This window comes from Rhopalosiphum maidis, chromosome 1, assembly GCF_003676215.2.
Source record: "Rhopalosiphum maidis isolate BTI-1 chromosome 1, ASM367621v3, whole genome shotgun sequence".
NCBI classification, from domain to species: domain Eukaryota; kingdom Metazoa; phylum Arthropoda; class Insecta; order Hemiptera; family Aphididae; genus Rhopalosiphum; species Rhopalosiphum maidis.
In genome coordinates, this window is record NC_040877.1 from 2,423,142 (window position 1) to 2,447,873 (window position 24,732).

Here is a 24,732-nt window from a genome sequence, read left to right on the forward strand (position 1 = left end):
ATTCAACATATAATATCTACTATAATATATAATATAATAATAAATACAATAAATAAAAATAAAATATACAACACATTATTGTAAAATCAATATATTTATCATACAGCTTGGTGTTGTATATAATATATACAATACCAAGCTATATTATATACTTTTTAAATTATATTTTTATCATGTATAATTTGATAGAATAGGTATAATTCCGATTTAGGTAAAGAACAATTATAACAATTTTGTGATTATTATACTGCCTATAGCTTATGTAGGTAATATATAAATGATATATTATAGTATAGCTAGGTTAGGTAAGTACCTAAGTACCTACCTAATGGATAGTGATCTAGTGCCTAGGCGATACTAGTGCTCTCTATTAACGCTCTTTTACTTAGGAACTAATAATGGCAACGGATTTTAAAAACTGTACAATTATCATCGATTATGCTACTATAATAATAATTGTAGTGTAGCTGTGTAGCGTATTAGATAACTTTTAATTGGTGTGATTTAATTTGTATATGTTAATGTAAACTATATTTTTACGAATAGGTATCTACAGGTTCAGTGAAAATTATAAGCAACTATTTTTGTTCCTGTTTGCTGTGTATAATAAAAAAAAATTAAAGCCTCAATATCAAAATTCTTCAGGTATGTAATATATTTTTAATTAAAATAATGAATTTAATATGATAGATAAAAATGTGTCTAGTTAAATTTAGCCAATGTAGGATACTTTTACCGTTAGTATCATATCAGTATTTTTTACAGCATACTTATTATAATAGGTGCGTATATTCTAAAATAAAAAGATCTAGATAGCTATACTTATCTAGTTATCTGACTATTCTTAAACATTATTATATGCCAGTGAATTTGACTGTGTTTATTATCATTATTAGGTGTTAAAATAATACATCTACCAACTCAACTTGCTTAATATCCAAATTTAAATAAAAACTGTACAGTGTAATAATTTACATACTTGGTAGATAAATTTAATTAAAACAAATCTTACTAATCTTAGGTATGCCGTATAGGTATTAATGTATTCCATATTCATATATACAGATATTCGATATGTTCGCAAATAATAAAAACAATGTAAATTATAAATATCTTATCAGTTATCGTTGTATGGTTTAAAATGTTTAAATCTTTACTTGAAGTGGTTATATTTTTATATATAGGACATAGGTATAGGTGTAATATAATATTACACACGAGAGAGTGTGCCTGTGTTCTATAATATGAGTTATATAAACATAGATAGATAGGCATATGTACTTAAAATATATTAATTAAATCTTTATTCCTAATCCGAGTACTATTGATTAAGAAGTAGATAGGTAATGATTTGTTCATTCAACGTAACTTCATTTACATTTTAATTTTTAGTTAACAAATAATGTTATAATTAATTGATTAATATATATATATATATATACCTAAAAATACCTATATATGTATATTCATTCAATGGTTATATACATTTATTATTATAAATATACCACGTTAAGTCCTGATGACTACTTACATCGTGGGCAATCGGTATGGTAGAAGTCCATATTGTATTATTGTATAGGTATAACTAATGTGTAATATACAATCTCTGTATTTAAACTTGGTGGTAAGGACAAGTACCATCATATAAAGATACCTAACCTATTATAATCTATGTGTCTAAATCAGGTTCATGGCCATGTCGTCAGATATCTGTCGTGTCATATTCAAAGGGAAAAAATTGACATTAAACTTGAAATTTCATGGTAGATCATAGCTTGATTGGTAAATTATGCTATGATTATCACCGCCAATCAGAACACGACGAAAGTCACTAGACACGACAGACGACGTAGGTATCTATGAACCTTTAACGTAAATATAAAATGAAATACAATAAGAATGGATGCTAAAAATTCAGAATTTATAAATAATATATATTTAGGTTTTTAAAATCACTTTTAACTATAGACATTGAATTTTTTTTTTAAATATTAAGGTAACCCTTTGTACACTAATATATGTATATGAATATGTTTATGAAGTTATTATCATGGTAGGTTTTTTCATAGTAAATCATTACATGCTTTGAAAAATCGAAAAACTTTTACTTATTACCCTAAAATCAAAATAATAGTTATATATGTTAAAAATAATACGTTATCGTTATATTGTTATCTATTGTTTAATTGTACTTAAAATGTTAATTAGTGTTTATATAATTAAAAATAAAGATATTCAGTTAATATTACTAATAATTAAAAAACAATAATTTAAATATAAATGTGTAAAATCAATTAAAAGATTGGCAGTTTATTGGGTTTATTTAAAAAATATATATTTTTCATTAATTCAGGACAATCAATCATAATATTTAGTAATTTAGATAAAAGTTTCAATTTGATTTGCGCGAATCGCAGTTCTAGCGACTGTATATATAAAAAAGATATGTAAGTGCCTGCAAGTGGTTACCGCTCCGTCGTGAGTTGTAACAGGCGATTTTTACCTCCGGATATTTTTACCCCCCTCGATAAAAATAATCTAGGATATTTATACCCCCGGTAAAAATATCCTAGGATTTAATACCCCACCGGTAAAATTATTCAATAGGGGGTAAAAATATACTACAGTATATTTACCGATTAGATTAAACTTTCTAGGATATATTTACCTCCCAGGTGAAATATAGTAGGATGTTTTTACCTACTGGTAAAAATGTGTTATGATTTTATGAAGAACGGTATAAATATCCTAGCATATAATTTATTATATGTAATAATAAATAATGTATTTGATTATTACAATAAATAGGGTATTAACAAAGTAAAATGTATAATGATTTACCATTGATTTAACAAATGTTAAGGTTTGAAGGTAATTTTGTTTATACTATAATCCAGTGTTTCTCAACTACTTTTACTCACGGAACCTTTGCAGGAGCTTGAACGTTTTATGGAACCCCATATAATTTTTGTAGCTTTTCTATGCTCAAATCATAATTCAAATCGAAAATATTATTAATTAATATATATTTTCCTAAATTTCTTACGGAACTCTTGACACCGGCTGACGGACCGCTTAGGTTCCGCGGAACACCAGTTGGGAAATACTGCTATAATCGTTGATTAAAATATGTAAGTACCTATACTCAGGGAGACGTCATTTCGGGTTTTTTTCGGGTGTGCGAAATATCAGGCAGGCCATATAAAAATAGAAGTACTACGTATATGTACATTATTCTGCTTCCAATTATTTCCATACATCATAGACCGAATCAATACATAAACATCAATATTAAAAATCAATTTAAAAACTAAAATACAATAAAAATGTATATCACAATATTTATGTATAATTTACTGTAATTTAAAGTTGTAATCATGATTGATAGTATACTAGTATTGATAAATGTCAATATAAAAATCAAAATATTTAAAATACAATTTAATTTAAATCATATTAATAATCGTGCATTATTTCATCAGAGTGCAGGCCAATTGGAACTATTTTAATAGTAAGGGGTGCAATCGCACACCCTGATCCCCCAAATAACACCCCTGCCTATACTTATAAAAATAAATTTCACAAAATCTATTTTTGATAATTTTTATAATTTTTTTTTAATAATAAAATACTTAGTATGCTATATTTGTCAAGTTTTGACAAAAGTATAATTATTAATTTTATGAGAAAAAAAAGTAAAAACTATTTTTAATTAGTTAAAAAAATCAGAAATGAATTGTTTATGCTTAGTCAAAATGTTTAACAATTTAATATAAGATAAAAGATTTCATATAAGTACAAGACAAATCGGGCCTAAATCCGCTCCGTTGTACATTGTGTGTTTAATTTTAATTCAATGATATATCAATGAATACGAAAAACAATTTTGAGCGGAAACAGTTAGCCTATATCACTAAATAATAATGGTTTGTAGATATAGCTATTAAATTAATTTATTTTAATTTTAGTATTATAGTAGTATTTAATATAACCTTTTTGGAAAATATTATGTATATTATTACTTATATTATTACATTATTAAAAATTATAATAATATATAATTATAGGTACCATATTATATATTAACTTAAGTAACTAAAAATGTAATATAATCTTTCTGTGAATATCATAAGATAGTAAATATATAAATATATAGTAAGTATCTATAAATAGATAATATTTTAAAATTAATCAAAAATGTTATTGCATATAGTAGAATTCATAAGAATATAAAATACATAAAAGTTTAAGATCCTACGAATAATGTTTTTAAATTATAACAAAATAATTAACATATCGTTATTTATCGTTTTAAAAGTAATTTTGTGTAGATTGGAACTTAAAGTGTCTATCAAAAATAATTGTTTTTAAATGATTTTTTAAATATGAACTTTTTATGAAGAATCTTGAGAGAATAGTTAAGTTATTTTAGATGAGACTGTAGTACTGAAAATGGATTATTTATTTACAACAATATTGTATTCAATATTTAAATACAGCTGGGCAAGGCCGCATCTAGTGGGGGTTATCCTTCACCCCACCAGAAATTGTTCCTCATTATTTTATACACCACTTACTAAGATTTATGTGACCCCTCCCCTACAAAAATGTTTCCTGGGTACGGCCTTGCAGTGAGTTACATACATCATACATGTAGGTTTACTATATAATGAATAATTTAATAATTTTTGATTTAATATTATTATAATTAATATAAATTATACTATAATACTTTAATGGTATAATTTGTCTAGACATAATCTATAATATTGTTTTTAATATTTTTACAATTTAATTAAGAAAGATTTAATAAAACTAATTTGTTATCAAAACAAGAGTAAACATTTAAAAATTTACTGACGGTAAGTTAAAATCGGCAAATAGTAAAAAATTAGCTTGATGATATTTTTTATACGAGATATAACTTAATCAAAATAAGAACTCTCTCTCTCTCTCTATATATATATATATATATTCAATGGACTTGTTTGGAAAATACTATACACACAGAGCTAATAGATAATATTAGAATAATAATAGTAAGAGTTTAAACTTTACAATTATAAATGATACTAAATTCTATATAGTATTATTTTCAATTAAGATGTGTTTTGAATGAAAATTATTACGATCATGTACCTACACCATTGCTTTTAGAATAAACTTGTTTGAGTTATTCTATTTATAATATCTGATTATTAACCTATAAAATATACCTAACCTGATTAGTAATCAGTGATTACATATAAATATATCATAATTATAAAAAACCAATTCCGATATCATAAAATTATCTGTAAGTCAGTTTTCAGTGAATATAAAAACATCATGCCATGCTGTAAATGCACAGGAAATTTGAGATTTTAAATACGACCATTTATTAATTAAACTAAGAACGTTTTGATAGTATAAATTAAAGTTGTTGTGTGGTGTATTTTTCAGATTTTTGTAGTGCTAATGATTTTTAGGATACCTTTTATATACTTAATAATTAAATTTTGTTCACCTTTTGCTCTGCGATTTTGTTGTGCTGTTCTGAGATTTGCCATTTCATCTCACTGTTTGATTGTTTTATCCGAAAAAATGTAAACATTTGACCTTTTAATGAGTTTTTTTTAGGTTTTTGCACGCGTAATAGTGAATACATTTGATTTCTTTGTTTTTTTGAACGATAGTCTATCAAGAGTAGTTGATTTTATTCTTCTAAAACGGGAAAATGTAAAATTTTCAATATTCTCGTTCAAGTTTGTAAAAATATATTTAATATATTCCAAATCGCTTTCATTCTCATTTTCAGGTTAGTTTAAATAATATAATATTATTTGATTTTACTTGTCTATTCATTAACTCTTCAATAATATCGTGTTCAAATGAAGAATGTTGAATTTGGGTTTTATTTTTTTCTGTTATAAGTACATGGTGTCCCATGAAGATTTACCCATTGCAATATCTCTTGAAATAATGGTGATATCATAGTTATATTTTTTAAAAGACTCACAGAGACGAGGACTATAAGTATTTTATATTCAAATTTAATTTAAATTTTTTATTTAATTATTTAAAAAAAAATCAGTAATTTTGTAGTTTATTTTTCTAAAAATGTTTACCAAAACATTAAATTAAATTAAAATATTAAATACTTGTAGTCCTTATCCCTGTGATTCTCATAAAAAAAAAATTATATCTCCATTATTTCAGGATATATCGCAATGGGTAAATATTCACGGGACATATTGTAGATTATATTCGTTATGTATGCCGTTATTAAGCAAAATTAAAAACTTAAAATATAATACTGATAAAAATAATATTTTTTCCAAAAATGTCTTTTTGTAACATCTTAAAATTATGTAAAAAGAAGAATTTGGAAATCGCTCTACTGTATAGTAGGAGTTGAGCGTACCTTGCCATTGACTAGACACTGTCATGGACCGGTGTGTTAAATTTTAATTTAATGATAAATCATTATAATGTATACGATGAAAAACAATACTGGGCAAATATAGTCTAACTATTTGGGGATCAAAGTTACCAAACAATTATTTTAATAATAAAATTAAAATACTAGCGAATATTTTTATATTTTTTAATATTTCCCGATTATTTTCTAAAGTACTGGACATTTTTCAATTTGAATTTCTTAAAAGTACTTAATAGATCCAAATTTATATTAGGATCCACCATCTAAGTTGATAATCGAAGCATTTTTTCTACTAAAAAATATCTTTAGATAATAAAAAATTAATAGTATTAAAATCTTCTTGTAAAGTCAATACACTTATCGTACAGTTAGGATACTCTGAATGTATAATATTTTTAAAAATGTTGATAGTTTTAGTCAAATAATGGATGTTTTAATTAGTGTTAATATATTTATAATAATAATACATAATACCTTTAGTAGATAACGATAAGTATGTATCATAAATAATAATTAGGTATAGTGAATAAATTTTAAATTACAATGATTATAACTTTATAAATAATCAAAGATATTTTATAGCAATTTTTAATTTTTTCAGGTTTACTTACTAAGGATACAAATCTAGAAATTAAAAACTGTTTATCAAAAATGTTTTCAGTAAATAAACGTATGCTGCGAATAAAATTTCATTATTTTCTGTATATGGGTGGTAAGTATAAGTGTTTGGCAATATATCAATCAATATTTTTAAATAATATTTTATTTACAATGATATCTAATAATTTTGTAATTACATTTATGTAGGTTTATAAGATATGAATAAATATTATTGCTAACTAGCTTAATCTCGTGTATACACTAAAGAATAAAGATATATTAAATGCAAAAGTGGCCAATTATAAACATAAAATTATGAAATAATATGTAGGTACCAATTAGAGTCATAGCGAGGCTTACCCCTAGCCATTTAATATATTTCCGTCCTTATAAATGTTTAATCCCCCCCCACAAGCACACACAACTTTTTACTTGGTTTCAAATAAAATATTGATGTTTGGATTATAATTCAATTTTTTTTAAATTATTGCTTTTTAAATGTGTCAACAAACTAAAGTTTTTACATTATTTCAATTCAAATTTAATCGATAAAAAAGAAAAACCAATATACACGAGTAGTAATAGCGATTTCTTAAATACCTAATAAACATTTTAATTTTTATATGTGTTTAATTATTTTTTCAAAACCTAGATTACACCTTATATTAATGTAAGTCAATTCATTTAATTTTGCATAGTGACAATAATAAACAACTTACCGTATAATTTCTTCTAGAACTTCCTTTTATGACTTTATACAATATAAATTTTTAAATATTGAAATATTAAATTTATTGGCGAGAGTTGAATTTTGAATCATATTTTTAATTTAAACTTGGTTCTTGTATTTAATAATAACAATTTAAATCAATTTTCAAAGCTTTTACTATTACCCGGAGTAATATTATAATTTATAATGTTATATATTATTTTATATCATAAGCTGTCTGTAATATTTTTATATTGTTTACCTATATTGTGTACTATTTAATGGTAATCTATCTTGAATAGCCTAAAATGTCCCTATATTTATGATTTATATCAATATATAGTGTAACTACTTTGCGCATATTTAAAATAAAATGTATATTATTAATACTAATAATAAAATAGGCATATTATACGTAGTGCAGAGTCAACTTGTGAGGTAACAAAGCTCGGCATTACAAAAATCTAAATATAACGAACGAAACTGTGATTTTCTTGAAAATATTGTATTATTTACTACAAATATCGATGTAACAAACTCTCGATATAACAAACTTTTTTCTTGGTATCTTGAAATTCATTATACCATGAGATGTTAGTTGATTGTAAATGGATGCCTTTTCATACATTTGAAAATTAGTGTCTTATTATCAAGTAATCATCGTAAAATTTAAACTATTAGATTATTAACATTGCATTGTATCTTGTAAGGAACTAAAAATTCAGAAATGAAGACAAAAATAAAACAATTATTTATTATAAGAATGTAAGAAAAATGGAGAGTATAAAGAGTTTACATGCATCCGTTTTGATTTATTATAATAAATAATAACTATAATCATAGTTAGAGATCGGATTTATATGCAAGTGTTTAAAATGTCGGTATTTCAAATTTAATTTAATTGATTTGATAAATAAAATTTTACTTGGATAAGGGTTACCTATGGGCTATGATCTATTTTGTTTATATTATATAGGTAATAAACGCATGTAAAATCCCGGAAATTAAATAAATCCTGGTCCGTAGAATTACTGATTTATTGCGTATTTTTACGGTCTGTGAAATTATTTTCTGGGCATTTATGGTGCCCCATCAAAACATGTAGGTTTACATAACTATAGTAAATTGATTATATAGGTCAATAAGTAATATAATTTATGCCTCTTGTCCAATTATGTTGATTTGATTATAGTTCCATATTTTTACATTTTAGTTTTAGATAGCCCACAATAAACCTTTATTCACCAACTTATGGATTAATTAACAACTTTGGTTTTTCAGGTATTGCTTCTATCGTAGGATTTTCACCGACCATTGCTAAACAAATGGGCTATTCACCGATGTTAGTTGGTTATCTTTACACATATTTATCTATTTTAGCCTTTTTAGTCAAGCCTATTATTGGATTAATAGTTGATAAATTTCCCGTGAAAAGAATTACGTTTCTAGTATTTGTTTTGACGTGTGGCTTAGCCGCATTTGTGTTAAACTTTATTCAGAAACTGCCAACGGAAACGGCTGCCATTTTAAGTTGCAACACCACAACAGTATTGGACGTTTGTTCAAACGTTGACGGCCAGTTGCCTAAATGCGACGACAGTTTAAAAAAACTCATAGTGAATAACTCTATGTCAATTACATGTCAAGTGCGTTATAAATTAGTAAAATATTACGATAATTTTAAAACGGTGTTTTACGTATTTTATTATGTAGTATTATCTACGAGTTTAAGACCTACATATTGAATATTATAATTTAAAATAAATTAAAAAGCTTAAAATTTGATTGCATTGACGATATATTTTTAGTTGTATTGTCAACCAGATAAATCATTTTTGGATGAGATATGTAAATCTTGGAGCATGGATTATTGTGTACCACAATACAACACGAATACAAGCAATAATCTTGCACATCTCAATGTATCATTGTCTAACAATTTAAGAGATCAGGTAAATTGTAAATTTTATGTTATTGTATCAAACATTATTTAAGTTTATAAAATTATAATTAAGTACAGGGATGGTCTGGGAGTTCTTAATCAGTCCTGGTGGAGAAGATTTAAGTGGCCAAAAATGTATTTTTAGTATCTATGTTCAAAATATTTGCCACTCACTGCGCTCAATTATGGTTAATTTTATAGCCAATGCGTACATATATTGTTAAGGTCCTTGCATTCATAGTCTTTTTTATATCAAATACAATTATTGCAGCACATAAATGCATCAAATATATTATTACCACAAAATAGTGTTTCACATTAATTGGTTATAATATGTGAAAAATTATAATTTACGAATGAATAATATATTAAATAATATACATAATTTGTTCATTTTAATTTATAAATTTAATATTTGTTGCATTATGGTGGATGAGTATTTTAAATATTTTACTATTTCAGGATTTCAAACACATATATTTCACGCAACAACCCTTTTTCTATAGACATAAAAAACAGAGACTACAAATTTTCCTGAGTTAAATGTAATCTTAATCTATTTTTTATTAATTTCAGCTTATTTAAACGTCTGTTTGCAGTTAACTTCTGTAACTGATAAAGTTAAAAAAAATTATATGCTTTACATAGTAAAATAAAAGCAGACACATACAAATTTAAGTTGTATATCAAACTATAAACATAATGTAAGCAATTTTTTTATCGTGACTATTGGAAACTGCATTACATAAAACCATAAGCAACAATTATTAACCATGATTAAATAAACATTGTAAATACAACGAATATCTACGCCATCGATCTTGTAAGAAAACATTCAATCAACTTCTTGATCCAATTCTAAATCATTTTTTTCCTAGGTTTCGGGCTCCAAGTATATTGGTTTTGTTCTTTTCTATACAGAATTCGATAAGTTTGGGTATACTTTTGAAAAATGTTGAAGTTCTAGTTTTAATCAATCACGATCTATGTTACTAGATATACTAATTCTTTTAAAACATCTTTTGGCATATTTAGTATAGAATAACAATTCTTAGGTACCATAAATTGGATATCAGCTATTAATTTCTTAGTAACTGAAAAACTGCTGTTGAAACTTTCTTTAATCTGATCTAATATTATAACTCGAAAAGTATTTACTCTGAATTTTTCTAAAATTATAGTCACAAAATTTTTTTATAAAAGTTTAAATTTAAAATTTTGATAATTTTCAAATTATTTTGTAATTAAAAATCTATGAAATTAATTCAGCCTACTATATTACTAATGGTAAAATAATTTTTTTTACCTGATAATAATATCAAAAAACATAACATGAAATATACTTATTAGTTATTGCCTTATTGGTATAGGCTGATACATCATTTCTGCTCAGAATCTTTTTTCGTATTCTATGGTGATTGAACGAAAATTTAACACATCCATCACGGTCATCAATTAGTATTATTATTATTATTATTTTCATATGCTACATGTAGTTATTTGTATTTTTTTTTACTATATATACATTATTAGATAGAAAACAATTACGGGTTTGAAGTAAAATCTGTGCAATTCAAAGAAACTCAAGTATTTTTTCCTACATGCCTAAAACCAGTGAGCACTCGATGTAAGATCGACTGTTCGAATGATGTTATAATGGAATTAGCTACCACTACAGTATTTGAAGGAAGTATTTTTGGCTTACATCAGTTCTGGGAATATTTCATTGTTATGAGTTTATTTTGGATTAGTCAAGCGATAACTTGGAGTCTTCAAGACCCAATTTGCCTTGATCTCTTAGGTGATTGTTTTATATTTTAAAGTTGACTATATTTAATTTATCTCACAAAAATGAAAAAATGAGTTACGATTTAGAGAATGTAAAGTGCAGTGTATATTGTCATATTATTGGTAAAATTTATAATATATAGTCATGCAAATATAATATTTTAACCTGTGCTATTATCATTATTTTATTCAGGAACTAGACTTGAAGATTACGGCAAACAAAGGTGTTGGGGATCTATTAGTTGGGGACTCTTTTCGGTATTTGGTGGAGCACTTGTTGATTATTTTAGCGATAATGATATTCACAAGAACTACTTACCGATTTACTATCTATGTCTTTTAATCATATTGTGTGATTTTATGGTAGCTTATAAGATAAAAGTAAGTTTTTCATATTTATTGTATTTCGTTACCAATAATTAGTGTTATATGACATCATAAATATGTACTCTATGACATTTGAAATTTGAATAGTAGACTGTAGAAATTTAGTAATATTAAATCTTCAACTATATTATAATACTTTTTTTTTATGTTTACACGATTTATTGAAGATAACTGAGACAATTGGATCTAAAAATACACTATCAGACATATTCAAATTAATAACTAATATGAATATTGTAGTATTCTTTATATGGATCATATTGATGGGTGTTTGTACATCTATGGTGTGGAATTACCTTTTTTGGTAATATACTTAATTTTATATTTAAAAATGTTATTTCAATGTTTAATATGAAATAATTTTTTTTTTGATTTTGTTAAAAAAACTATTACTTATTTATAATAGTTTTTAAAGTCATTTATCTGTAGCTTATACGTTATGGATTTATAGTTTGTACACGTAATACTATTTTAGGCTTATTTTTTAAAATATGGTTCGTTTTATTTATGCCTATTAAATTGTAAATATTTCTTGAATTTAACTATTTTGTTTTATAGGTATATGGAAGATTTAACTCAGAAGTATCACAGTGAAAATCAATTGTGGATAAAAACGTTACAGGGATCAGCCATTGGAATTCAATGTATTGGTGGTGAAATGCCATTTTTATTTTTTTCTGGTTGGATTATTAAACGAATCGGTCATACGAATTGCATGGCCTTAGGTCTTTTCACTTTTGCTATTAGGTTTTACTTGTATTCTATTATAACTAACCCTATTTGGATACTGCCAATTGAATTCACTAATGGCATAACATTCGGATTGTGTCACGCTGTAATGATGGAATACGCAAAACTCGTTGCACCTGCAAGTGCTGTCACCACTGTGGTAGGATTTTCTGGAGCCCTATTTGAAGGTGTAGGTATGTATATACCTTAGTATAAGTGTTTATGATATTAGATCGATGGTCATTTATTGAATTATTGATTCATTTTAACTGCGTGGTAGATATTTTTATCTTTACATATTTTTTTAAACCTATTTTTTGATTTATTATGACTAACAAAATGTGTTTCTGGTGTATAAAGTTTATCTTGATTAACTTAATAAATCATTAATTATACTTTATAACTATAATCGATGCATAAATATAGAAAAATAATAACATTCTGTCATTAAATAATTGAAAAATTACTTACCTTCAAATAGTAACTACATTATCTATCAACACTATAAGATATTGTTGATCTTAAAATAGCTTCATGAAGTTTTTAAAAATATGTTTCCTAACTAAATCAGTAGATACATTTATGACACTAACTATAAATTTAATATTTTAAAATGTATATAGAATATATAGGTGCATAATATTATTAGAACACTCATATATACCATCATAGATTATATTAAAGTTTATTAATACAATTATTAACTTCTTTTTTGTTCATCCAGCATATTTAATTGAAAATAATTAGTAAATAATTTTGAATAATAATATGGTTAACTGATAATTTATTGTTTATGGAATATTCATTTGATTTATTTTTATCATTAAATATTTTATCTTATTATGTATAAATAATCAATAATCATGTTTGTAATATTCATGAGACTATGAGTCTATGTATTTAATGCTATTTATAAATTCTTTTTTTTTAGGTATATCTTTAGGTGGTTTGATAGGTGGATTTTTTTACGAAAAATTTGGAGGAGTATTAACATTTAAGTTATTTTCTTGCGGTTCCTTATTGATGGGTATTCTTCATGTATTATTTATTGTGTTCAGTAAGAAAAATATAAAAAGAATAGGTGTCATAAATTGAAATTATGTTTGTATAAGCTTAAACTACTTATCAAATTTAATGTTTTTACCAATCACTTAAATAACAATGTTACGTAATTTATGTATATTTATTAATACCTTAAATAATTTTTAATGATATATAGTTTATAAACTCTACTACTAAATTTTTTTTTTATGATTTATAGTTTGAACTTTACTTTAAATATTAATTAAGAAAATAGTTTCAATGTATTAATTATTAATTTATATTATTTCAAAATGCATAAAAATTGTATTACAAAAGTTCCATTATTTAAATGTTAATTTATTATCATTTCGATAAATATTTTCATTGTTAAAATAAAAGTTTATATATAATTTAAAAAACATCTATTTATAAACCAGACTAAAAGTCAGGCTGTCTTGTGGTTAAGCTTATCGCCTAATTATTATTTTCATTATGGCGTTAAATATAAGAAAATTTACAGGCGTATCTCTACTAAATATTATTTAATATTTATTTAATATTCTACGTAAGTACGTGCCATGTAATAAAAATGCGAAAACCTAAAATCTCCTGTGACTTAAAATTAAAAAGTATAGTATATGACAATTTTTTTAAAAATTTAAAACTACATTAAATGTATTAATGATGCAGTCAAATATGATTAGAATTTATTTATTTACAATTATTTTATACCTGTGGCGTATATTATATTAAATATTTGGAATTGGAACATATATTATTCAGTTGTATTGGACAAGTTTTGCATTTATCACCCAAAATTATTTATATATTTTATTATTTATTTTATACATTATAGAAAAATATATAAATATATTATATACCATATACGTTACGGAATATAAACAATAAGAATGACAATTTTGAGTCATATCAAACGCCACAAATATGCTGTCATTATATCATATCAAATTATTATATACTAATTATTATTAATGTTTTAATAGTATTTAATTATAATATAACTACTACATGACATTGCCAGTAAGAAAAGAAATAAAATAAAACAATTTATCTCTACATATTAGTTTCTGATCGACGAGCTCTTTATTAAAACGTATTTATAATAGTGTGTTAAGTTGGATATTATTACTAGTTACTACGTGTAAGTATAATTTCATACACATTTTTAATTAGTTTTATAACTTATTTATGTTGTAATTTCTTGTATTTTCAACATCAAATAGCTACTAAAAATGAATTTATTTACTTTAAGATGTTTAGGAATCAAAAATTATTTAATTATACACTCTCAATTTAACACCTTAAGTTTTACATATGTATCAAATTAAAACAATGTTTAATTATATTTATTAATCTGCAGTTATCACTCATTGTTCATTAAGTATTTGGCTTGGCATCTTAATATAAGGTGCTCAAAAATATCGACTGAACTAAAAATGCTTCCAATACATATTCGAATAAATAAACGCACGCTACGAATGAAATTTCATTATTTTCTTTATATGGGCGGTAAGTACCAAAATTATTATGTAGGTGACATTATTATTTATATTTGTATGATATCTAAAACTCAAAATTATATTTTAAAAAACATTTTTAACTCAACATCTAGATAGGTACTTAGTACTTGGTACTATATAATATTTTAGTAAATACTTAGATGGTTTATATTTATTGTTTATACCAAAGTAGGTAAGTTTATTTAATATTATATTATGAGTGATGATTTTTTTTTATAATACTTGATAATAATACAGAAGGATTTTTCATGTTAAAATTACTGTGTAATATGTACTATGCACGTGTTGTTATACAACCACACATAGTAATATGATCATAAAACTAATTTTTTCTATGCTGTACTGTACTTTATCCACTTACACTCTATTTATTAAATTGACTTACGAATTTCTATTATTATTTATTTCTGCAGGTGTTGCGTCAGTTCAAGGATTTGCACCTACAATAGCGAAACAACTAGGTTATTCTCCAATGGTAGTCGGTTCTGTTTTTACATACTTGTCTATGCTATCCTTTTTTGTGAAACCTATTATAGGAATTATCGTTGATAAATTTCGCGTAAAAAGAATAATGTTTCTTGCTTGTGTTTTATTATGTGGTCTTACAGCGTTCGCTTTAAAATTTGTTCAAAAAATACCCACCGAAGCTGTTGCGAATTTAAGTTGTAATACAACAACAGAATTACACATTTGTTCATCCAATGACGACCATTTGCCTCAATGTGATGATAGTCTATTTAAGCTAATGAAAAATAGTACAGAACCCATCGAATGTCAAGTATGTATACATTGGTAAAATGGATTTAAATCAGTGTTAGGTTAAATCAGCAACTATGATTGGTGGATAAGTCAAAAAATAAAATATTTTTAAAATTCAAACCTTTCAATTCAGCAATAGCTCTTTGCATAATTACAAATGCCCCATTCTATATTTCAAATCACACTCATCATACACTGACTTAAGAATTAATACTATACGAAACTGCAAAAATACTATCTAAACTATTCCGCTTACGGTTAACTATAACCACCCAAGTACCCTAATTGTTAATATCACTAAATTCTAACGCCATTCTTGGAAATTCTTTTCGTAAGTTAAAGAGAAGATGGTGTCATGATCTGAACCACAATTAAAAAAAAAAAAAAATTAAACAAAGTCCTATATAAAATGTCACCATAGGGTGGTTTTTTTTCACGGATCTCATGTCAAAATAAATATGTATACATTATATTATATATCCGCAAATCTGCTTATTGTAAATTAAATATTACAGATTGTTTATTTTTAAATAAAGTTAAAAAAATAAAATTAATTTTAAATTATACGTATATTTACGTATAATACGTATAATTATCTGTATCTATTATATTTATAATATATTCAGAAGCTTAATAAACAATATTATATTCTAAGAATCATTAAAAATAATTAATTATTTCTAAAATTTTCAAAACTGATGTTTTCCTATACTAATATTATGAACACTTTAAAATACCAATAGGAATATAAAAATATAAATTTTACTCTTAATTTTTTTAAGTATTACGATTTCCTATTGCCAGCTTATAATTTCTTGATAATCCATACGGCTTATAACTTTTAGTACACAATACATTTTTCATATAAAATAAAAACAACATCATTATTTAATAAATGATTAAATAAAATTTGTTTTGTGAATATTTTTATCAGTTACATTGTGATCAAAATGAATCGTTTCGGGACGAAATTGATAGATCTTGGAATATTATCGGTTATAATGTAACTCCAAATATTACGTATAAAAACAATGAACTCAAGTATCTCAATGTAACTTTGATTATCAATGCAACAGATCAGGTAAAATTTTTATGATCTCAGATGTTGCTGTAGATTTTGAGACACAAGTAGGTGTATAACTGTAACTTGCAGTGATGTTTCATTTATTATATTGTTATTAGATCGAACAGAACTATGTTTTTCAAGTGAAATCAGTACATATTATGAAAACACAAATTGTATTACCATTTTGTAAGAAACCGGTTAGTACTCGGTGCAAAATGAACTGCTCGAACGATGTCATGATGGAATTGGCAAGTGTTCAAAAGTTTGAAGGAAGTATTTTTGGCTTACATCAGTTCTGGAAATATTTAATTGTTATGAGCTTATTTTGGATTAGCCAAGCAATCACTTGGAGTCTACAAGACCCTATATGCTTTGACATTTTAGGTGAGTAGTTCTAAACATAAATTAATTAATTTTTATTATCCTCACCAATAAATGTTTGTGTTGAAGTTTTGATTTGACTTTAAGATAATAATAGTTATATTCCGATTTAATGATACTATACGTATATCATATCTATATAATACCTTCATGGTAGCTCTTGATTATTAATAAATCAAATTAGGGATTAAAAGCAGAACAGTTATCTTGTAAATATTGTAGTTTAATTTATTTTATTTGAAATTTGTTTTACAATTTATCTGGACAATTAAGTACCTAATTAAATGTAGTATTAAAAAGAGTGTACTGTTTACACAGTACATATACGTACAGTCGTACGTGATATTATGTGATACAATATAATTTAATATAAGTCGTTATTATATTATACTATAACTGTACAACTTTAGAATAAAAAATATCTGTATATCGCATGGCACTTAAAAAAATCAACATAAATTCTATGTAGGTACTAGCCACTACGAGGTACCTAGTATATTAGAAATTAGTATAACCATATGTACCAACTTAATATAGTTTTTAATTATTTTACTTATAATTCACAATAGTTTATTTATTTCATTTTTTATTAGTTATATCTGGTATATTTGTATTTTGTTCCGATTAATGTTGATTAATAGATGATAAGCCTGAAGATTTTGGCAAACAAAGATGTTGGGGATCCATAAGTTGGGGACTTTTCTCTGTTTTTGGCGGAGTACTTGTTGATTATTTCAGTAATAGTAATTACCAAAAAAACTACGTTCCAATTTATTATGTATGCCTTATAATAATACTATGGGATTTTGCCTTGGCTCGTAAAATAGAAGTAAGTGTGTTGTATTACTTTACCTATTGAGTAATATGAAAAAATACAACATAGTGTACTGTATACTATTGTCATTATATAATCGTTTAAAATTTTAAAATTATATATTAAAGATAACTGAGACAGTTGGATCTAAGAATACATTTTCAGACGTATTCAAATTAATAACTAATTTCAATGTTATAATCTATTTGATATGGATTATAGTGATGGGAATTTGCACATCAATGCCATGGAATTATCTATTTTGGTAGGTAAGAATGTAAGATAATAATTTTATAGTAGCTACATAGTAGGTATATGTATACAATGTTATCATAATTAAAAATAAAAATATAATAGGCGGTACCAAATTTTTCTCTAAATGTAAATGGCAAATATTAGGAAATCTTGTATCTTGAATTGTGATTGGTATCATAAAATTATTTTAAAAAATAACATTACTGCTAATAACGGATTGGATGTTATAAAATAATTTAGGTATAATAATAACATTTTTTGAAGAATTTATGTAAAAGATTATTTCATGTATTTAATTAGAACTTGGTAGACGTAACAAAAAATCTTCCCCCTACTCTCACTTCCTGCAAGGTCTGTGTATGATGCCTATGAAATAATTGTGTACTCTTTAAGTGATCTTAAGTAATTTTAAGTTGGATTTTTTTATAGAATTATATTTATTGAATATAATATAATATTTAATAGTAAGATAGTATAAAAAATGTATATAATATATTTAACGGTAAATAATTATTAATTTCATAACAACTAAATTTCAAATATTAAATTTAATTGATTTTAATAAATTACAAAATGTATTGAATTCTATTAGATTTTAGAAAACAGCTTGTTTGTATTTTAGGTACATGGAGGACTTAACCCAAAAGTATCACAGTGATAAGCAATCTTGGATAAAAACTTTACAAGGTTTGGCTATAGGCATTCAATGTATTGGCGGTGAAATGCCGTTCTTATTTTTTTCCGGTTGGTTGATCAAACGAATTGGTCATACGTATTGCATGGTCTTAGGTCTTTTCACTTTTGCTATTAGGTTTTACTTGTATTCTATTATAACTAACCCTATTTGGATACTGCCAGTCGAATTCACTAACGGAATTACATTTGGGTTGTGTCATGCCGTCTTAGTAGCATATGCTAGATTCATAGCTCCGCAAAGTTCTGCCACAACAGTAGTAGCGCTATCGGGAGCTTTATTCGAAGGTGTCGGTAAGTGTAATATTATGTTTCACTGATAAAAAAAGATTACTTTATATAAGATACATAATGATGTGTTCGCAATAATATATGCAATTGTTTGATTATTACTAATAAATATTTCATTTAAATTTATCGAATGAGTAAAAATTGTTTGCCTAATTTAAAACTTATATATATATAAATTTTTTTCTTTATAAAGTTATAAATGCATTGTATGTATATAATTAAACTTTTTTGCTCTCATAAAAATAGGTGCCAGACTGATTAATAATGGAATTCTAAAATGTGAGACTTTAAAAAAATATCCAACATTTTCTCAAATGTTTGTAAAAATATTTTGTAGACTAATAAAAACAGAAAAAAAACATAATATATCGTATGAACGAATGTTAAAGTTAGTTTAGACAATTATGGGTTTACACTTTTATTATGCCTATATTTTTGTACGAAAATAATGAGTTTCAGGATTCAACCGGGGAGAATTTTTTAAATAACTATTTATTAAAACTGCAATATATAATAATAATTGTATAGCTCATAAAAAGTATTGCTTAATCAACTTATTTATTCATTATATTTATTTACTTATTAAGCTTATTTGTATATATTGTAAATTAAGTATTTTCAATAAAAAAAAAATGGACTGAATTATGCAGTTTTTTCAATTTTAGAAAACAAAATTATGATATACCTATCATTTTTTTTCAATATTTTTTATTTAAAATATGACTATAATTTGTATAATATCATTTTATTTAATTTTCCAGGTATTTCTTTTGGTGGTGTGGTCGGTGGATTTTTGTACCAAACATATGGAGGAGAGCGATCATTTAAATTATTTTCCTATGGCTCATTAATAATGGGTATTTTGCATGTAATGTTTATTAAGTTCACTGTTAAGTCGAATTAATATTAAAAAGAAATATTAATTTTGTAAATTAAGCTAAGTACCTATTCAGTTATTGAGATTTTTCCAAGTAATAAATGTAAATAATTTGATAATGAAAAAAATTAATTGTTAAAATAAACTACATCATTATTTCATTTTCTAGAAACTTATCTAAGTTGTTAACATATTTTTAGATTGCCATGGAATGATTTTCCAATAAAACTTACTTGTAAATAAGTAACTAAAAATCTCTAATAGACAATTTTTAATATTAATTTCAAGAATTATTGATTATTTAAGTGAAAATTGGTTTTTCTCATTGACGACTAACTATCATTACTCTACAGCTTACCTATGTATGTTATTTTTACTTATTGTATATTTTATAGCGATACGTTTCTATTTAATTGTTAATATCATATTATATGAATTAAACGTTTATGTTTTAAGTTGAAAATATATTTTAAAATGATTAATTAAAAGTATTTAATAATTTTTTATGAGAAAATATTATGTATCTATTGTCTACTTCATATTTTATTAAGTTGTATATAAGATAAATTAATAAATAATTGTAAATAACATAACCTAGTTATAATTGATACATTTTTTAAATAATAATTTTATAATATTAATGTAAAAAAATAATTACAATATTATTATATAATATAGATTAAATTTTTTTTCATTATTTCCGTTAATATTCTGTTCAAACAAAAAAAAAGGTTAGGTTAGGTTTTAAAGCTATTTAACCAGGTAAAAATATTTTTATCAATATATAAAGAAAAATAAACTGTGTAGGTAACAAGTAGGTACGCGCGGACGAAGTGAAACTTCTTTCAGTCATGCAACTGGTATTAAGTGTGTATTGGAATAAAATAAAAATAATACACTTTACAATTTTATTTTTAATAGAACTGTACTTTTTAATTACAAAACGGCTCCTAAATGGCTGGACCGATTAGTTGAATTTTTGGTCGTGATGCCGATCGTACCCTCTATAAAGAAATTTCACTTCAAAAACCAAAAAAAAATTCAAAAATGTCATATATTTTGATGTTTAAGCATTTAGTAAAATGTAAAAATAGTTCAAAAAGAGTCAAAATATTCAGAAAATTATACCATTTATAGAAAATGCTGAAATTTGGTTAAAATGTGAAGTACTTATGGTTATTTGTTTTGGAATTAGGTACAACAAAATAAGAAAAATTATTTTGTCGAATACTGGTTTTGCTCAAAAAATCACGTTTTTCTCAATTATTTTTAGAACCCGAGTTAAGCGAATAAATATATTTATTTTATAATGGCGTATATTTAAAATTCCATGTTCAAAACGTGTTATGAGATATAATTATTGATATAAGCTGATAGAGTATAAAGTATAGACCATCATTGCTTAGATTTGTTTTTCGTAAAACAATGATAAATTATTGAATTAAAATGTATTATATTCATTACAGTCTTACAAACAGGTTAATTACTAGAAACATACTGTATAACTGAATAATTCCTACCAGAAAATATATTGAAGTTGAAAATCGAACTTTTTCTACAGTTGAAAAAATTGTTTTAAGACACAAAAAAACCTATGTCATTGTTTAACTGTTAATCAAAATCAAGATTTTCATTATTTTTATTAGAATACCACAGTGGCATGATAAAACTTAGATTTACTGCTGCAAAGAGACCATAAGAGTGACGGATAAAAGAAAACAATTCATTTTTTTATTTATAATTATCATTTATTAATTTCAATTTCATACTCAGTAGTGTACATCAAGATAAAATTAATTAATTTGAACAAATTAGTTATTTTAGTTTTTTTATATCAATTCTGAGCTTTTTTTTATTAATATATTTATACATTTTTATTTTTCTTAATAACTTTTACTTTAACAAAATTACTTTATCTTATTCATCGTATCAATATATTATACATTTAGTTATACAATTACAGCATAATTTATCTAATGAATGAAAATAAGTGCGACTAGTGTCAGTATACCCATAAGATGGATGTGCAATATTCTATTTATAATAGATGATACCATTATGACGGTAATATAATATTACAAAAATTTATGAATCAGAGAGTGGCAGATAATCGGAGTCTTACTATAATTAAATTATTCATTATTTGAATTTATTTTGTTAATATAATAACTAAGACTAATAATTGAAGTATAATTATAAATAAATATTGTATTGAAAAATAATCAGAATTTGCAGCGGAATAATTTTTTTCATAAAAACGTGTCATGTTGTGTGAGGGACAAACACCACCCCTTACCTCAAATTGTCTCGTATCACTTGCAAAATAGTTCACGACGCCGCTATAGTTAATTATAAAGCCAAAAATAAAGTTGTAAAATTATAATTATTATTTAAAAAGATAAATTAAAAAAGTCATGAAAAATATAAATAAATAACAAATTTTATCTAAACCTTGGTTATTATTATCAAATTCTTGTACCGATTACTATTGTCACGCAGTAAGACATTCAGTGTTTGGATAGTCCAATAGTGCCAGACAGGAATAAATAGCTTGTATAAAATAATTTTGATAACCCTGTAAATTATGAAGAAAAAATTATTCATTAGTGCATATTTGATTGACATTGTGTGTTCTCTATTAATAAATATTAATTTGATTGGTTTGTCATCGGCATAATTACAAGTAGGTTCTGTGTAGAAATATTTATTCAGTGTATAAACTTTAAACGTTAAAATTTAGAGGAAGAATTTTTCCACAAGCAATTATTATTTTTAAGTAAATTTATTCAGAAAACTATACGATTATTTATAATAGGTACTGTTAATGGGTAAGCAATAATTAAAATAGTTACATATGTCTTTATATATTAGGTATATGGTAACAATTTATTGTTAAGAATTTGTATACTAACATACATTTCAACTTTTAAATAGAAACGTCATTTATTATACACAATAGTATGCATTTGTACTATTTATTTAGCGATTATGATTAATCATTTTTGTTTATCGAAAGTTCTTAGGTGCTTAATTTATTAAAATGGTTCGGATAATTGGTTCATAAATAAGTACTTAAAGTTCGATGTTGATAACCTAATACTTTGGACCAGCGTTTCTTAAGCTGTGGGTCATAAATTTTTTTTAATTATATAGTATTGTTTATATACATTATATATTTTTTAGAATTACTTATTGATCCTGCAAAAGTGAAACCATGTGGGTCGTGATAGATTTTCAGGGAAAAATTTAAGTCGTGGTCCTAAAATTTTGAAAAACACTGCTTTTGACTATTTATTTATTGGTAAATATTTATTTTATTTTAAAAGTTTATAAACAAAAACATTTGTTAACCTGTAATATGAATATATATATAGAATGGCCCGATAGTTGGTATCTAATTATTAACGTTATTATTTGTTTTAACTAATTTTCTTTAAATAATCTATTTTATTAGTTACAAAATTAGTTTTTAATGAATATTTATATTATATCAAATAGTATAATATTTAATCAGTGAGTCGAAACGTCCATGAAACCATTATTAGGTTAGATCAGAATGGTCGTACAAGTCGTTTTTATCAAAATAAATTATTTTGTTCATAGATAATCAATAAATGGCTTAAATTAGCATATTAAATAAGCAGCCGTAATCTGAAATAAATAAGAGAGGTAGATTATTTGCGTACAAATACAAATATATATAATAGAGGTCTAATTCCAGCAAGTGGTCTCATTATTAACTATTTAAAACTTAGGTATTAGGTACCTATTTATTATTTTCATGTGATAAACGTTATAGCTTATCCGTTCATTATTTATGATTTTACTGTGTGAAATGATCTGAAAAATAAACTTTTAATACACATAGTAATATAATTAATTTTTACTTAACAAATACAAATTTAATAATACATGTTAAAAATTTAATTTTTTGGTATGAATTACGAACAAAATTGAAAATACAAATAACCGTCAGTTATACACGTATATATTAAAGATTTGTCCTACCTATCTTATACACACACACACACACACACATATATATATAAATATAAGGTAAAAAGAATGTATTGTTTTATTTAGGAATTACCTATATTGTACGTGTTTATACTAAGTATAATTATATAATATTTACCTATTTATGTTGTGTATTATTGTATAGTGTAAAATATTTTCTACTTTATTTTTATATATTAATTTTAATAAATGTTTCAATCAATAAATTATGTAATATTCAAAGTTATAAACAAACTATATGCTATGTTATAAAGAATTAAAAAAAAAATAACCAAATTTCTAATGCAATTAGAATTAAAATTATATAAAACATTTACAGCTAAGAATTATTCAATAAACTACATATGATTTCTAGAATAGAGAAAGAAACTAATTTTATCATTAACCTTCACTTATGTAATTAATTTTTACGATTAGAACTTTTAAAAATTGCAAAAAA

The 24,732-nt window shown here is 24.3% G+C and overlaps 2 protein-coding genes and 1 long non-coding RNA gene across 7 annotated transcripts; 2 read left to right on the top strand and 1 right to left on the bottom strand.

Annotated features, from left to right (window-relative positions):
- The first annotated feature begins 429 nt into the window (after positions 1-429).
- LOC113547798 (major facilitator superfamily domain-containing protein 6-like) lies at positions 430-13,731 on the top strand. Of its 3 annotated transcripts, XM_026948300.1 has the most exons (10): positions 430-645; positions 1,687-1,849; positions 7,023-7,133; positions 9,012-9,376; positions 9,539-9,682; positions 11,206-11,473; positions 11,654-11,841; positions 12,015-12,151; positions 12,406-12,770; positions 13,508-13,731. In XM_026948300.1, exons 2-10 carry the CDS (start codon positions 1,795-1,797, stop codon positions 13,669-13,671), a joined length of 1,797 nt encoding a protein of 598 aa, XP_026804101.1. In that variant the 5' UTR covers positions 430-645; positions 1,687-1,794; the 3' UTR covers positions 13,672-13,731. The 3 variants fall into 3 exon arrangements, with proteins under 3 accessions (XP_026804101.1, XP_026804102.1, XP_026804103.1); XM_026948301.1 differs by lacking the exon at positions 1,687-1,849 and having other exon boundaries at positions 13,508-13,671; XM_026948302.1 differs by lacking the exon at positions 430-645 and having other exon boundaries at positions 1,733-1,853; positions 13,508-13,671.
- Positions 13,732-14,643: 912 nt separating this feature from the next.
- Positions 14,644-20,501, top strand: LOC113560741 (major facilitator superfamily domain-containing protein 6-A-like). 3 transcript variants are annotated; one of them, XM_026966795.1, is made up of 9 exons: positions 14,644-14,761; positions 14,981-15,129; positions 15,554-15,918; positions 16,834-16,980; positions 17,082-17,349; positions 17,988-18,175; positions 18,289-18,425; positions 19,038-19,402; positions 20,161-20,501. In XM_026966795.1, the coding sequence occupies exons 2-9, from the start codon at positions 15,057-15,059 to the stop codon at positions 20,301-20,303; spliced, it is 1,686 nt and encodes a 561-aa protein (XP_026822596.1). In that variant the 5' UTR covers positions 14,644-14,761; positions 14,981-15,056; the 3' UTR covers positions 20,304-20,501. The 3 variants fall into 3 exon arrangements, with proteins under 3 accessions (XP_026822596.1, XP_026822597.1, XP_026822595.1); XM_026966796.1 differs by lacking the exons at positions 14,644-14,761; positions 14,981-15,129; positions 20,161-20,501 and having other exon boundaries at positions 15,303-15,918; positions 19,038-19,159; positions 19,227-19,386; XM_026966794.1 differs by lacking the exons at positions 14,644-14,761; positions 14,981-15,129 and having other exon boundaries at positions 15,306-15,918; positions 20,161-20,499.
- A 1,990-nt stretch (positions 20,502-22,491) lies between these two features.
- On the bottom strand, positions 22,492-24,473 carry LOC113550098. Its single transcript, XR_003404995.1, has 3 exons — positions 24,412-24,473; positions 22,728-22,851; positions 22,492-22,615 (listed from the first exon to the last, which is right to left on the bottom strand). It is a non-coding gene; the product is annotated as an uncharacterized LOC113550098 (long non-coding RNA).
- Positions 24,474-24,732: the final 259 nt, after the last annotated feature.

What these genes read in the sequence shown, in the direction of transcription:
- LOC113560741 (XM_026966794.1), top strand. Translation starts at nt 15,451, where the DNA reads ATGATCATAAAACTAATTTTTTCTATGCTGTACTGTACTTTATCCACT. An exon ending in CAGAACCCATCGAATGTCAA is followed by an intron (nt 15,919 to 16,833) that starts GTATGTATACAT and finishes TATTTTTATCAG; the next exon opens with TTACATTGTGATCAAAATGA. An exon ending in TATATGCTTTGACATTTTAG is followed by an intron (nt 17,350 to 17,987) that starts GTGAGTAGTTCT and finishes GTTGATTAATAG; the next exon opens with ATGATAAGCCTGAAGATTTT.
- LOC113547798 (XM_026948300.1), top strand. Translation starts at nt 1,795, where the DNA reads ATGATTATCACCGCCAATCAGAACACGACGAAAGTCACTAGACACGAC. An exon ending in TTATTTTCTGTATATGGGTG is followed by an intron (nt 7,134 to 9,011) that starts GTAAGTATAAGT and finishes TTGGTTTTTCAG; the next exon opens with GTATTGCTTCTATCGTAGGA. An exon ending in AGCCCTATTTGAAGGTGTAG is followed by an intron (nt 12,771 to 13,507) that starts GTATGTATATAC and finishes CTTTTTTTTTAG; the next exon opens with GTATATCTTTAGGTGGTTTG.